Source organism: Meleagris gallopavo, chromosome 21, assembly GCF_905368555.1.
Source record: "Meleagris gallopavo chromosome 21, MGAL_WU_HG_1.1, whole genome shotgun sequence".
NCBI classification, from domain to species: Eukaryota; Metazoa; Chordata; class Aves; order Galliformes; family Phasianidae; genus Meleagris; species Meleagris gallopavo.
In genome coordinates, this window is record NC_139424.1 from 5,926,948 (window position 1) to 5,941,293 (window position 14,346).

Here is a 14,346-nt window from a genome sequence, read left to right on the forward strand (position 1 = left end):
AAACTGAGCTGCAGCGGCTGATCCCAGCACCACAGCACCAGAGAAAGTGCCCCAAACCATGACAGGATGAACAATGGAGACGGCAAAACCAGGCATCGGGATGCCAGGAGGTATCATGGTAGTTCCTGTCCACCCTGGACATCAGATGTGCCCTGAGCCAAAACCACTGCTGCAGGAGACAGGCAGGTTGGAGCCACTTATGGGGTGAACACCCCCATCCCACAGCTGCCCCAAACCCTCTCCACACACCTCTCCTGGGCTCTGCACTGGGGATGGCGTCAGGGGTGGCACAGCAGAGCATGTCAGCAGTGACATTGCTGTCCTCGGCGGCAGCCACGCTGTTATCAGCCAAGAGGTCATGGCCGTGTCCTCCGACAGTGGGACTGGGCTCTGACATGTGCCTGGAAGTCAGTGCTGGTGCCCATGGGCTGCGTCTGCCTCCGTAGGAACCCACAGCCCAGCCACAATGTCCCAACCCTACGGCCAAAGCATGGCACCAGCCCCCTCCCTGGGGTCTCTTGAGGACCCCTGCAGTGGGGACAGCACTGTCCCCGTAGCAAAGGCAGAATAAATGGTAAATGAGGAGCTTTTCAGAGAGGACGCAAGGAAATAAGGAGGAAGCACATCTGGACATGGGTGCCCAAGGCCGGTGAGGGCGCGTGGAGTGTGTGCCAGCAGGGCCACGGATGCTTGTGGTCTGGCCGGATCGGGTGCGTTTCTGGAATATTTCTGTCCCACCAGAGCTGGACGGCGCATGCCTGCACCCTGCCTGAGGAATTTCACTGGTAAATAAATAAATAGGAGCCTGGAGCTGAGCCAGGGTGGCTGCCCAGCACCCAGAGCATGGCTGGCACCCCATAGCACAATGGTCTGCCCAGAACTCCCCCAGGTATCACACTCAGTGCCTCCTGTTCCTGGTCCCCACCACAGGAATGGGCAGTGGGATGAAGGAGACTCCATGGGTCCCTCCGTGGAGGGGTTAAACCCCAGCACCTTCCCCGCTTCAGTCGGGGAGGGGCTACTGGAGCAACAGCCCAAAATATGTCTATAATTTCCTGTTTCAAAAAGGATCATTTTTATTTAAATTAGGACCAGAAACATTCCAGGGAGCTTAGCTGGGCCTGGGGGAGCACTGGGCCTCCCTGTGTGCATCAGCACCTTGCACCGCCTCAGTGGGAGACGGACACTCTAGCTGCGTCCATCCCAACCCCTGGCACTGCGGGTGGCACCTGCAAAGCCTTGGTGTCTCCCTGGTGTCCTCACTGCAGGACCAGGGACCCCAGAGAGCTGCAGCTGCCAGGGAGGACACAGGACAAACTGGTGCAGAGCTGTGTGGACAGGGGGTGCCCATGCCCTGAGCTGGAGGAAAGGGCTGGGAAACACAGGGCACTGCTGGGAGCCCACAGAGCACAGTGCTGGCTGCAGCCCAGAGCCCGCCCCGGCTGCACGGCATATCCTGCAGATAAGCAGCCATCTGTGGCCAGCGCACAGGACGGCTCCTTTCCAGGAACTGCTTCTGCCACGATTTATGCCTTAACTCCCTGCAGGCACCAACCCTGCAGCACCAGGCTCAGCTTGGTGCCTGCTAAATGGGAAGAGCACTGCTGCCCGTATGCGCTCGCCATGCCAGCACCCACCATGAGGCCGCGTGCCACGCTTCTCACTGCACCCCACACTCCAAGGGCACAGTGTTTCCTCCTCCCCCATCCCAGCCTGAGCACCATGCTCTCACTGCCACCGGCACATTGCCAGCCTCCACTCGCTTGGCAGCAACTGTGCACCCGCACCAAGCTGGAGTGCCGCAGCATGGGGTGCCCCACAGCTCTGCATCACAGCCCACTGTGTGTAGGGTCCATCTCCATAGGATCACAGCGTCCCAGGATGTGTAATGCCCTCAGCAAGGTCAACGGAGCCGGCAGCACACGGGAAAGATGTGGGTCACCCAGCCATTGAGTTTCTATTTATACAGCACGGACTGTGCACGCTGGGCTGTGCAAACCCTCTGCAGCTCCCTGTCCTGCACCGTTCCCATGAGACCTGGGGTTACAGCACAGAGAGGTTCCTAGCACTCCCATCCTCTCACCCGGTGGGAAACAAAAGGATTTTCCCCGTACTCCTCCGTGGGAAGGGAGGTGAGCAGTGCAGAGGGAGGCAGTGGGAAGATCCGCAGCATCCACTGCTTCCCACGCCCTGTGCCAACCCAGACACGTGCAGTGGGGACACCAGTACTCACATCCCATGCGGCACGGCGCGTCCCCTCGGCACCCCGCAGCCAGCAGCGGCTCAGCTCGCTCAGCTCCAGGATGGGCTGCACCTTCAGCTGCACCGTCTCACCGGATTGCCGGATCATCTCCACGATCTCATCCCGTGTTTTGTTCTCCACATTCTTCCCGTTGATCTCCACCAAGCGATCGCCCGGCACCAATCCCAGTGCCAAATCCTTGGTGCCGGCGCCGGGTTCAGCAAAATGCACGACGCGGCGGTACACCTGGCCATCAGGGGCACAGTCCAACATGGTGGTGCGGCGCAGCGAGAAGCCAAAATCGCCGGTATTGCGTCTCTGCAGCTCCAGCTGCCGAGGTGCCGGGGGCTGCGGGGGCACCAGGGCGGGCAGGCGCAGCTCTGCAGGAAACCTCTTGCTCACCAGCTCTGGGGGTCTGGAGAGCGTGGAGGGCACAGGAGGGGTGCGGGGATGCCCTTGGGGTGTGCCTTGCTTGGAGAGCTGAGCCTCCAGCGCGCGCACCTCCACCTGCGGGGAGGGGGCTGCTGAGTGCTCCGAGGGGGTGGAGGTCTCCGATGCACTCTCATCGCGGCTCTTCTGTGAGAAGGAGAAGCGCTTAACGATCATCTGTGAGTTCTGCTTGGCCAAGGAGCCAAACTTGGCCGCCCGCTGCAGCACTGAGCCCTTGAAGTTGGCGTCGTCCACCTTGAGGTCGTCGCTGGAGCTGGCCGTGCTCAGGTGGCCTGAGTCCAGGATGACGCTGCCCCGGTTGCTGTCGGAGTCGATGTCGGTGAGGTGCAGATCAGAGCCACTGGCCACCTTGATGGGGATGGGGTTGGAGATCTCCAGGCGCGCCTTGGAGTCCCGCTTGGACGCACGGTTGAGGTTGAAGAAGCCCCTCCGCATGCTCATCTCCTCCAGGCTCTTGAGCTCGGCCGCCGACATCCGCTCCTTCTTTTCCTTCTTTTCTTTCTTCTCCTTCCTGGCCCCATCCTTCTCCTTGTCTTTCTTCATCAGGTTGAACATGGTGCTGCTGCTTGTGGCACGGCCGCCTGCCTGTGGGACAACGCACAGACATGGTCAGACAGTGCATGGAAAACACTGACCCAACCGACCCCCATGCTGCCATCCCATGCCTAGTGTGCCCCAAAACAAGCCCAGAGCCTCAGCATGACCCCATGCACCTCTAGGACACAATCCCACGCACCTCCAGGCATGGGCAGGAAGATTTCCCCAAATCTGGCCATTTTCACAGTGTTGACAGTGGGAAGAAAGCCCCAGCACACAGCCCTGACTGAGCACTCTCTAACAACCAAGAACCTGTAAAATTGCATCGCTCCGAAGTGCTGAAAAATGCCCAATTTTAGCAGGGCGCTGCACATCCCGTGAAGTTGTGTGACCTCCAGGAACAGTCGCTCTTTCATTTGGGCATCCCATGCGGGGGGAGGGCCCCAACCCATGGCAAAGCCATGCCACGGCCTCCCCCCTAGGCTCCCAGTACAGCCCCAGGGCAACCACAGGGTCCCCACCCTGCCACCCACCACCCACCGACCTCCCTTGTGCATCGGGGCTGTGCGTAAACAACCCCAAACCCAACCAGCCGGGTGGGAAAGCAGCAAGGGACGGGCTGACAGCTATATATAAACAGGGCAGGAAGCCACACCGCGCAGGAACTTAACCTCGGCACAAAGGACAACAGGAAAGCTCCCTGCATTGGAAGCGCCTGCGGTAGAGCTCTCTGAGGGTGTCAGGAAACTGGTTAGTACATCAGCAGCAGGTCTATGGGCACCCAGTGAGCACGTGTGCCATGCCGTGCCATGCCGTGCCATGCCATGCTGTGCTATGTGATGCTGGAAGAGCTGTGGCTCAGCTCCACTGAAGCATCACCACCCCCTGGGCCACATCCCTGCAGTGGAATGTGTCCCCCGTTGCACCCAGCAGGACACAGGGCACAAAGCCGTGAGCCCCAGCATCTGCAGCAACAGACCGTGCAGCAAAGCTCCCCTGCACTGAGGATCAGGGGATCACGGTGACAGCTCTGGGGTCTCGGTGCTGGCAGAGGGACACCCACGCACCCATCCCAGGTCACCCACTTGCTTGGTGTCCCCAAACAGCACGGCTCGGCCGTGGCACCCCAGGCTCACCCAGGGCGGACAGGGACTGCCGGGACCCTCGCTTGGTGCCGCTGGGTGGCACAGCCGAAGGCAGGTGCCGCTGGGGCCCCAGGCGTCGCGCAGCTCTTTGTCCTCAGCGCTCCTCTCCCCCGCGCACACGCTGCCTGCCGGCCTTTGTATGCTCAGCAGCGGAGGGAACGGGCGGTAGGAGCTGCATGGTTAATGAGCCGGCACCGCCGACCAGCTGCACCGCTGCGTGCACCCAACGCAACGCGAGGTCACCGCCTGCTCCTGAATCGCCCAACGCTCTGACCCCGCTCCCGATCCACTCACCCAGCGCCCTGCCTGCCTCGGCCCGAGCTCGCTCCGGGATTATCTGGGTGTGTTCGGGTGGCAGCGTGCATGAGCTGTGACACGGGTGGGAGAGGCGGCCGCCAGCGCCAGCTTCGCCCATGCACTGCATACGAGGTCCTTGCTGTGATGTCCCCTGCGTGCTGACCCCAATGCGAGGTGACCCCCCGACCCTGAGGGTCTCTCCCCCCCTGTGAGCCCTACAGGTGCCCGGCAGAGAGGGAGGCACTCACTGCAACTCGGGGCCACTCCCCTCCACGCAATCTCGCCCGACGCGCTCCCGACGCAGGGACCTGCAGCACCAGTTTGCTGCCTGCCCTGTGGTGCCGGCGGTGGGAGCCCAGGGCTGGCAGCCCTTTGGGGTCCCCGTGCTCCACTCGTGCTCAGTTTGGGAATAGCAATGGAGACCCGTGCCACGGCTCCCAGCCTCCTTGCCGGATGCCAGCACAAGATTTCCGCACTCCAAGGAGATTTAGGGGTTTTCCAGCCTCTGCACACTGCCTTGTGGACACTATTGAGATGCATCAGGACAGCATGCTGCCAGCCTTTGTCTGAAGTGGGATTTTGGGGCTTCCCATGCAGGAAGACAGCGACAGGGGTCACGGCTAAATGGCAAACACAGCCCTGTGCCCGAGAGCTCCGATGCATCACCACGGGGTGTGTGCACCTGGCAACAAAGCAGGGCAACCGCACAACCTGGGCGTTTCAAAACCCCACTGCCCAGTGCTGTGGGAAGGAGGGCCCAGACTCAGGGGCACACCGTGCAACGGGCCACCAGCAGCACGTGCCATTGCATGGTTTGTGCCCTCACCTTGCAGCGCGGCCTTGCTTTGCTATGTGCCTCCCAGCTGCAGTGTGCCCCCCAGCAGGGCCCAACACACAGCACAGGGCTCAGCCGCTGCTCGTCACAGAGCAAAGTCCAGCGCCGGCACAGCAATTACACCTGTCTCAGCCCAGGGCAGGGGGTGGGTCCATCCCCCACCACCGAGGTACCCTGTGGGCACGGGGACTGGGGCCAGGACGTGGGCCCATGTTTTTCAGTGCTTGCCCTAAGCGTAGCTGAGGTGCTGGATGACCAAACGATTTGCACCTCAGGGTTTGCCGGCTGCAAACCGCACTATTTCTGGACACGCGTCCTGCCAGCCCTCGCCTGCTCTATATATTGGTCCCCAGGCAAAATAACACGGGGACAAACCCCGCAGCAGTCACAGCCCCGCCAGCCCCATTCTCATCCCACAGCGGCCCCTCGGGCACCCCGCAGCCCCCCCGCCACTGCTGGGTCGAGGAGAGATGGGCGAACGGCTTTAGTGTCATTCCCTGCTGGTGCGGCGGGGGAGGGGGTTGATGGCAGGCCAGAGAGGTGTGCAGGGAAGCACCCAAAGCATGGGGCAACCCCTCGGGACACAGCAGCCCCCCAGCGGGTGGGGGTGTTGGGGGGGGAAGCAGCAACGCGGGCACCGCAGCACAACAGCGGCATTCGCAGCGCGGGGGGAGGAAACGCGCACGCGGGGACGCGCGCACACGCGCACAGCGTTGCGGCCCGGCCCGCGCGGGGGGTGCAGGCGCGGCGGCCCCGCCCCGGTGCCGGTGCCGGTGGAGGAGGCGGCGCGGTGCGGTGCGGTGCGGCGCGGCGGGCACTCACCCGGCGGTGGCGGCGGAGCGGGGCCCGGCGGTGGCGGTGCGGTGCGGAGGTGCCGGGCCCCGGCGGCGGCGGCGGCGGCGGCGCGGGGCGGGGCGGGGCGGCTCCGCACCGGGGCGGGCACTGCCGGCTCTGCGCGCGCCGCCCGCTGCTCCGGGTGCGGCCCGAACGGCGCCGCGCGGCGCGGGACGGGCGGGATAGGGCGGCACGGAGCGGCTCGGGATGGAACGGCGTGGGGGGCTGCGGGCTGCGGGCGGGTGTCCGTGCTGACCGCAGCCGGCTCTGCGCGCACCGGCAACGCGCCCCGAGTGTGCGCGGTGCGGGTGCTCGGGCCGTGATGTGCCCCCGGTGCACGCACAACCCCCGTGCACACAGCCCCGCTTCTACGGACACCCGCCGGTTGTGCACACGCAGAGGAGGCACCCTCCGGTGCACACACCTGTTCACAACGTGGGTTGCACGCACACCCCCCGATGCCCGCAGTGAGATGTTCGCATGCTCGCTTTGGCACACTGCACACACTGTACAGGGTGCAGTGCTGCAGTCCCTGCAGCTGGCAAAGGGAGCTGCTTTGGTGTTGGGACAATGAGGCCGTGTGTGCTGCTGAGGCACTCCTTTTGAGATGGGACCAGCAAGGAGCAGCGCTGTGATCCTGAGAGGGGAGGATCACCATCCCCGTGCGGGCACAAGGATGGAGCTGGAGGCCCTGGGATGCTGGGTGCCTGCAGGCAGCACCCGATCAGCAGTGAGCACCCCCAGCAGCGAGCCATGAGCCTTTGCTGTGCCCTTCCATTCATGTTGGAGGGGTTTAAGTACAGCCCAAGCCCAAAAAGGCTGCAAAAAACCCACGTGGCCCACCCTGAGCACTGTGAGGGCTCTGATGGAGTTGGGACCACCACCCCAAGGACACACAGCCCCCACCAGACAGCCACAGGGGAGAGCAGTGCGGACATTAGACCTTGCAGCCGATCTGCTCCCTTCTCTTCTGTGCAGGGGCTGCCGGAGCCTCGCACACCTCTGCATGGCCACACAGCTCCATGGTACACAGCCTGGAGCCCAGCACATGCATGCAAGGTCCCACTGGATGCCACCAGCTCTCTCTAAGCACGGGTCTGTGTCAGCCATTGGCAAATCCCGTATCGCACAGCATTCCAGGAAGAAACGGCCCCGTGCTGGGCTGGGGGGAGGCATCTGTTCTGCAGCACCACGGGGCTTTGCTAAATAGGTCATTGCTTTTTTTATAGTCTCCAGGATCTAGAAAAACCAGTTGTTCCAGACTGCCGGCGGACCTGGAAACGTGGTGGTGGCGGTGGTGGATCCCCAGGTGCTCTCACCGCCGTTCTCCCTGCTGTCCTCAGCCGAAAGGGTCACAGTGTGAGCAGGATGAGTGGTGGATCCCTGAGCAGCACTGCTGGGTGTGGCTGCGGAACAGGCAGAGGTGTTTGGGGCCGGCTGCCTGCCGCAGGCTTTGCCCGGGTGCTGTTTGCAGTGTGGGTGCAGCCCTGCACACCACTGTACACCCGCATGCGCCGGCTGCAGGCCGCTGCTCAGGGTGAGCTCTCCCTCTAGCGGCACCCAGCTCCTGGCCAGCCTGCCAGCCCTGCGGGGCTGTGCCCAGGACTTGTATGGGGCTCTGTGGGGTGCTGGGGCCGTGCTGCGGTCTGCAGCCCCGCAGTGACAGCTTTGGGGGCAGTGGGACAATCCGCACACTGAACAAAACCAGCGGCCTTCTTGTGGTCAGTGGTGCATCCCCACAGTTCTGCTCAACCACCTCGACCCCATTAATGTAGGGGGCCACACACCACCCCGATCCTGCCCCCTAAAGCAGGGCCATCCCGGCTCCCCGTGGGCACCGTCCCAGCCCTGCTGTGTCCCCACAGGCCTCGCGCCAGGCTGGGCTGCATTCCGCGCTGACAGGGCGCTTTGTTTTGTGCCGAGCAGACAAAAGGGGCAGTCAGACGCGGGCGGCGCTTTGTGCTGGCGGCCATGAGCTGAGGCAGCAGCAGTCCTGACTGCCACGCTGCCTCCCAGCCCTAGCAGCCTGTCCTGCAGCAGCCATGCCACTCCAGGCCTGCGCCCACCATGGCATCCCTGCCTGGCTGGGAAGGGGAGCAGGGCCTGGTTGCCATGGTTACCAGGGGGCTTTGGGCCTAGGTAGGCCTCATTGCCATGGTTACTGTGGGGCTTCAGACCCAGGTAGGCCTCATTGCCATGGTTACTGTGGGGCTTCAGACCCACTTAGACCTCATTGCCATGGTTACTGTGGGGCTTCAGACCCAGGTAGGCCTCATTGCCATGGTTACTGTGGGGCTTCAGACCCAGGTAGGCCTCGTTGCCATGGTTACTATGGGGCTTCAGACCCAGGTAGGCCTCGTTGTTATGGTTACTGTGGGGCTTCAGACCCAGGTAGGCCTCGTTGCCATGGTTACTATGGGGCTTCAGACCCAGGTAGGCCTCGTTGCCATGGTTACTGTGAGGCCTAGCGCCTCTGAGGCCCATGGTGGCCCTGCACCCCCACAGACCTGGCATCATTTGTGGGCCCAGGGAGTGAGCAATGGGGACCAGAAGGCCCCACAGCAGCAGCTCCCACCACTGCCCCACGTCCTGTGGTGTGAGGAGGGCTGGAGGATGCAACCACACCATGTTGTCCTTGCTGCCCCGAGCACACAGGGAAGGGGGTCTCCAGACATGGGAAGCCACACTGCTTCCCACCTGCTCCCAGGCCAGGCCAGCCCTGTGACAGCGCGCTGCATTGCCCCTGGAAAATGCCAGAAGCGTCAAACTGTTGAGTCATTCACGCCCAAGATTATCTGTACAAACAGCCGCCCCTGATTATTTTTGTTATGATCTTTTTTTTTTTTTCTTTTTTTCCTTTTATTTTTTTTTTTCCCCCAAGAATGTAGCCCGGACCATGGGGATGAGCTGCTGAAATCTCCGGGGATCAGCAGGACAATGCCAGTGGGAGCATTGTGCTGACGGCTCTGCAAACGCTGGCACCGGCTCCGGGCCAGCAGCGCCCTATAAAAGCTGAGCCGCTGAAGTAGGCAGACATGACATGGGCGAAGCAGCTGTACCGCCTGAGCTAGGTGAGTCCTGGAGCTGACCTGCCCCATCCCAGCCCTGCTCACCCCACTGCTGCCTGGCACAGCCCTTCCTCTGCCCGGTGGTAGGAGAGGTGCCCAGAGGGTGACACGTCCCCATTGGCACAGTGGGTGGTGGACAGCCCCGTAACTAGGGGCAGATCCGCATCCAGCTGTGGCATGGCACCCTATTGGCACCCCAGGTTGTGAGCCGCAGCCATCCCGATGCTCCTGAGGAAGGAGTGCCCAAGGGAGGCACAAGAAAGGCAGGGATGGGAGCGGGGGTCTCGCAGACCCCCCAGGGCACAAGGCAGGCTGTGGGAGGAGAGAGCCCCCCACTGTGCCCCTTGAGCTGTTCTGCAGCTGGTGAGAGTCTCATTGGGAGCGATCAAGGGAGTGCTCTGCAGCATCAATTGGTTTTCCTTCCTTCTCCAGACACCTTTCCAGCAGCAAAGATGGCTCAGACAAACCCTCTGCCTGTCCCCATGGGCCCATGGAAGGTATGTCCTCGCACGCCCTGCATCTCAGGTGGGAGGTGGGGAACAGGTGAGGATAAAGCCAGTTCTCTCTGGCAGTCCTCTTTGCAGCGTCCTGGTCTGGCCATGCCCTGCCCTCACCAGAGGTGCTGTATTAGGCAGCTGTCTCCAAAAGCCACGCACTGTCATTACCACCCCCTAAGGGTGAAGGCAGGCTGGGCACAGGCCAGCAGGCATGAAAGCTATGAAGGAGGCAATGGGTATGGAAAGCAGCCTTGAGGGTGCCAGGGCTGGTGACAGCTCTGGTGACATGGCCAGTTCATGTAGGGAATGAAGAGGGAGAGGAAAATCACAGATAAGTGGGCAAAACTCTGCTGAAACACGGAAAGGATGGCATCAACCACAGCACCAGGGAATCCCCCCTCGCCCTTTTCCCGTTAATCCTCTTTGCCCTAGAGCGTTCGGAGCAGAGGCCGGGAGAACCGCCAGCCACAGCCCTGCCACCTGCCCATCCCAGAAGGGCTCCACTCCTCTCTCCAGACAGTGCTGCTGCCCCAGGAACTGACCTTAGGGGTGAGCAGGAGCAGAGCGGGGCTGGCATGCGGCTCCCCGACAGCAGGCAGGGAGTGCGGGGCCAGCGGTGCAGGGATGCACGAGATGGCAGGGGCTGCAAACCAGCCCAGGGATGTGCCCAGCAGAGCCCGGTACTCCTCCCTGGATGGAGAATGAACCCATCTCAAAGAGGTGCTGAACTCCCCTGGGACCACTGCCGCACTGTTCCCGACTGGGCAGTTCCTTCTCTGTTCCAGATCACTGTGTACGACCAAGAAAACTTCCAGGGCAAGAGGATGGAGTTCACCTCGGCCTGTCCAAACATCATGGAGTGTGGTTTCGACAACATCCGCTCCCTAAAGGTGGAATGTGGCGCGTGAGTACCTGGTTCTGGTGGCATGAATGTTTTCCTCGTTGGGGGGCTTGTGGAGTGAAGGGTGCCCAAGTGCAAACGGGGCCAGGCAGGTTTACTCCACTAAGCTGGAGCCAGCACAGGGGTAGCAAGGCATGGGGATCCCACGCTGCCGGAGTAGGGCAGCCAGCTATGGGCAGTGTCACAGGCACTGGGCACACAGGGCCAGAGGACAGCAGCAATACCTTTGGCACCATCCAAACTCGCAGTCTGAGAGCGGCCAGGATTGCAGCTGTCTTGTGCCCAGTATGAATGCTGCCTAAAAACACAGCTGGTGAGCTCAGCCTGCTCCCCATTCATCCGTGTAACCCTGTGAAGCACTGCTTCAGAGCCCCATTTCTTACCCCAGGGCCCTGCTCCTTGCTCTACCAGCACTATGTGGCTCCCCCCGGCCAGACCTGAGTCTGCCTGCAGCCCGTGCTGAGCTGCCTCAGTCACTGTTAGGGTGTGGAGCAGAGCCAGGCTTTTCCCTGCACACAGGAATCCTCCCTGTACCAGGCAAGACAGCTCCCAAGCTGCTCCGAGCCGCTGTGTGTAAGGAGCAGTCCTGGTGGCAAACATCCCGCTGGGGCTGGGGAAGCAGACAAGATAGATTTGCGCTGCTATATTTAGGATTTGTAATGCTAATGGGATTACCACAGCGTGTGTGCTCACGCAATAATCAGCTCACTGCTCGAGTTGATGTGTTCCCACTCAGCTGCTCACCTTGCTGACTGGGAGGCTGACTGCAGGGATGGGACCAGGGCTGAACTTCGGTCCTCAAAGGAGGCAAGTTCTCAAACCCCCCAGCATCTCACATAGCCCCTGTGAACAAGTGGGATGCACAGTGGTGTGCCATCCTTCTCCTGGCCCCTAGCCCGGCCTCTGCCTCCCTGCTAAGCTCAGCTGTAGCTGTCCCATCCCCAGTCCCTGTACTGCCACGACGAATGTCCATCAGGTGGCAGCCACAGTGACACCCTTTCTGGGGGTTCTGCCCGTGTCCAACACCGCTTTCCTTTCCTCCACTGCACCTGTGCCGGTGGGCAGATATCAGACCCCAATCCTCCTTGCACCTTCATCTGTAGCTCCAGTGGGAAGCCCTGGTAGCCCTTGCTGTGTTTTGTGTTGCAGCTGGGTTGGTTATGAGCACACTGGTTTCTGCGGGCAGCAGTTCATCCTGGAGAGGGGCGAGTACCCACGCTGGGACGCCTGGAGCGGCAGCAATGCTTACCACATCGAACGCCTGATGTCCTTCCGCCCCGTCTGCTCTGCTGTGAGTGCCCGTGGGCTGCCCAGCTCCCGGCTTGGGCGGGTTGCAGGGCAGGAATTGCCCTGGGCAGGGCAGGAACTGCTCCAAGGTTTCTGTGCTGCAGCACCCTCTGTTACCCCAGCACGGAGCCAGGCATGGGCAGGGAGCAGCACTTTGCTAGGAGCAGCACGGCACTGCATAGCAGTTCCTGAACCCTCAATTTTCCGAGCCAGGAAACCCAGGCAACATCCACTAGGACAAGGGAGTGCAGTTAGGAAGGGCAAACCTGCTAGGCCAGGGGCTGTGGGGGTGGCAGTCTTCAGGGCGGTCCCAGCTCTCCCAGTGCTCAGCAGAATTGGCCACAGCAGCCCCTGGAACCCCCCAAACCAGGCTGTAGGGAGGGGAAGCCTTCCCCCAACCATTCAGCCCCACTCACCTCCCCTTCTCCTGCTGCTCTTCCGGCCCAGAATCACAAGGAATCCAAGATCACCGTCTACGAGAAAGACAACTTTATCGGCCGCCAGTGGGAGATCAGCGATGACTACCCCTCGCTGCAGGCCATGGGCTGGGCCAACAACGAAGTGGGCTCCATGAAGATCCCCTGCGGCGCGTAAGTGATGGGCACAGGGCCTGGGTGAGCGGCAGGGACAAGCCAAGGCCGTCAGCACACAGCCCCGTGCCCGCTCCTATCTCATTCCCTTACGGCTGCCTGACAACTCCATTTCTTGCAGCTGGGTTTGCTACCAGTACCCCGGGTACCGTGGCTACCAGTACGTCCTGGAGGCTGACCACCATGGGGGAGACTACAAGCACTGGAGAGAGTGGGGCTCGCACGCCCAGACCTCCCAGATCCAGTCCATCAGGCGCATCCAGCAGTAGCTGCCTGGCGCCTGGCCCCACTTCTGAGCACATCTTTGCAAGGTTTCTAAAGCTCACCGGCTCCCTTTTGGTGCTAATAATCCCCTCCTGAAATAACAACCCCTTCTTGTACTGCAACTGCTTGATGGAACAACACTTCTAAACGGTACCAGCTGCCACAACTGCCAATAAATAAATGTGACTGAAAGAAAAAGATAAAACGGCCTGGTGGGTGTTTCCTATTGCGCGTTGAGGTCACACATCCCATCCTGCCCCATGCCCTGCACTCACAGCCCCACGGCCACAGGCACTGAGTGTTCCTGTGCCCCAGGGCCAGGGGATGCGCCCTCAGACTGCAGAAAGAGACACGCTGACAACCATAAACTTTAAATTTTTTATTCAACGATTTACATCACTTATTGTCCATCTTAACGTATTCGATCTACACAATTTTTTTTTTCCTGACAAAATAATAAAATTTGGATAAATTTTGATGACCTGTTGGTGCAGAATAAACAAAATTCAGGTAACTTTTTTTTTCCTTTAATTATTTTTTAAAACATTTAGTGTGAAGTATGACATCATTGGTAAAGATACATCATGCCATTACAGCTCATGGACATTCCCTATCCTTACAGTCCGTGACACCACCCGCCCCAGACGCAGCTCAGCAGGTCGCACACTCACTCCTACTGCTGCCCTCTCACCATTGGGAAAATGATCCCGTCTCAGCTGGGCACACCGTGCGTGTGAACCCATTCAAACAGACCGGGAAGGGGAGAAGAAAACAAAACCGACCTTGACTGTTTCAACGTGGACAACAAAGAGGGGCTGCCCCTGTCCGGGGTCAGAGGTAACTCAGCTCCAGAGCAGGTAGAGCACAACCCCTCACGGTTTTAACGTGGGGAACTGAAGGATGTGAGAGCTACGGGCAGGGCAGGAGGGGCTGAGTCAGACCCTGCTCCATTCCACAGCTCTCAACACTGCTGCTAACACTGAAGTATTTGGGGAGGGGGAGAGAGGGGCATCTGTCCCCCCAGTAAACAAGTCGAGGCCCTTCGGAAACGTGCAAGCTGCCGAAGGTGTGTAAGTACACGTGTGATGGTAGATAGAAAAGCAGCCCTGTTTGGTATGAAAAAAGCCATCAAGTTAGTACAGGTTCCTGCCACGGCGAAGGGAATGTAAGGAGAAAGGTGCCGGGGTCCTCCTCCCAACTCCAGCCTTCCCCACAAGGGGCTCAGCAACGCCTGCAGAGCTGGCACCTGCAGCCCAACACACGTCACTCATGAGAACAAAACCAAGAGCAGCTCTTACCCCACCACCGCACACACACAGCCCTCACTGCGGGCACAGCACCCTGCGTGTGTGCCAGGGCAGAGGGCTGCCACGTGCCAACAGCCCTCAGTGCTCCATGC

General features: G+C 60.9%; 3 protein-coding genes across 8 annotated transcripts in view; 2 read left to right on the forward strand and 1 right to left on the reverse strand.

Moving 5' to 3' along the window:
• The window catches only part of MYO18A (myosin XVIIIA), a 29,412-nt gene extending 22,936 nt beyond the window's left edge, over positions 1-6,476 (reverse strand). For 3 of the 5 annotated variants that reach the window (XM_085241110.1, XM_085241108.1, XM_085241107.1), the window contains exons 1-2: positions 6,329-6,476; positions 2,234-3,277 (exon numbers count right to left, since the gene is read on the reverse strand). In XM_085241110.1, coding sequence (XP_085097236.1) covers positions 2,234-3,247 — 1,014 coding nt within the window. In that variant the 5' untranslated portion in view covers positions 3,248-3,277; positions 6,329-6,476. The remainder of the gene's footprint in view (positions 1-2,233; positions 3,278-6,328) is intronic. The other 2 variants (XM_085241112.1, XM_085241111.1) reach the window with 1 other exon arrangement.
• LOC146543029 (uncharacterized) lies at positions 5,481-7,884 on the forward strand. Its single transcript, XM_085241187.1, has 2 exons — positions 5,481-6,482; positions 7,570-7,884. Exons 1-2 carry the CDS (start codon positions 5,481-5,483, stop codon positions 7,879-7,881), a joined length of 1,314 nt encoding a protein of 437 aa, XP_085097313.1. The 3' UTR covers positions 7,882-7,884.
• A 791-nt stretch (positions 7,885-8,675) lies between these two features.
• Positions 8,676-13,950, forward strand: CRYBA1 (crystallin beta A1). Of its 2 annotated transcripts, XM_085240745.1 has the most exons (7): positions 8,676-9,411; positions 9,841-9,905; positions 10,338-10,454; positions 10,691-10,809; positions 11,956-12,097; positions 12,541-12,683; positions 12,805-13,950. In XM_085240745.1, exons 1-7 carry the CDS (start codon positions 9,381-9,383, stop codon positions 12,950-12,952), a joined length of 765 nt encoding a protein of 254 aa, XP_085096871.1. In that variant the 5' UTR covers positions 8,676-9,380; the 3' UTR covers positions 12,953-13,950. The 2 variants fall into 2 exon arrangements, with proteins under 2 accessions (XP_085096871.1, XP_019477599.1); XM_019622054.3 differs by lacking the exon at positions 10,338-10,454 and having other exon boundaries at positions 9,272-9,411.
• The last annotated feature ends 396 nt before the right edge of the window (positions 13,951-14,346 follow it).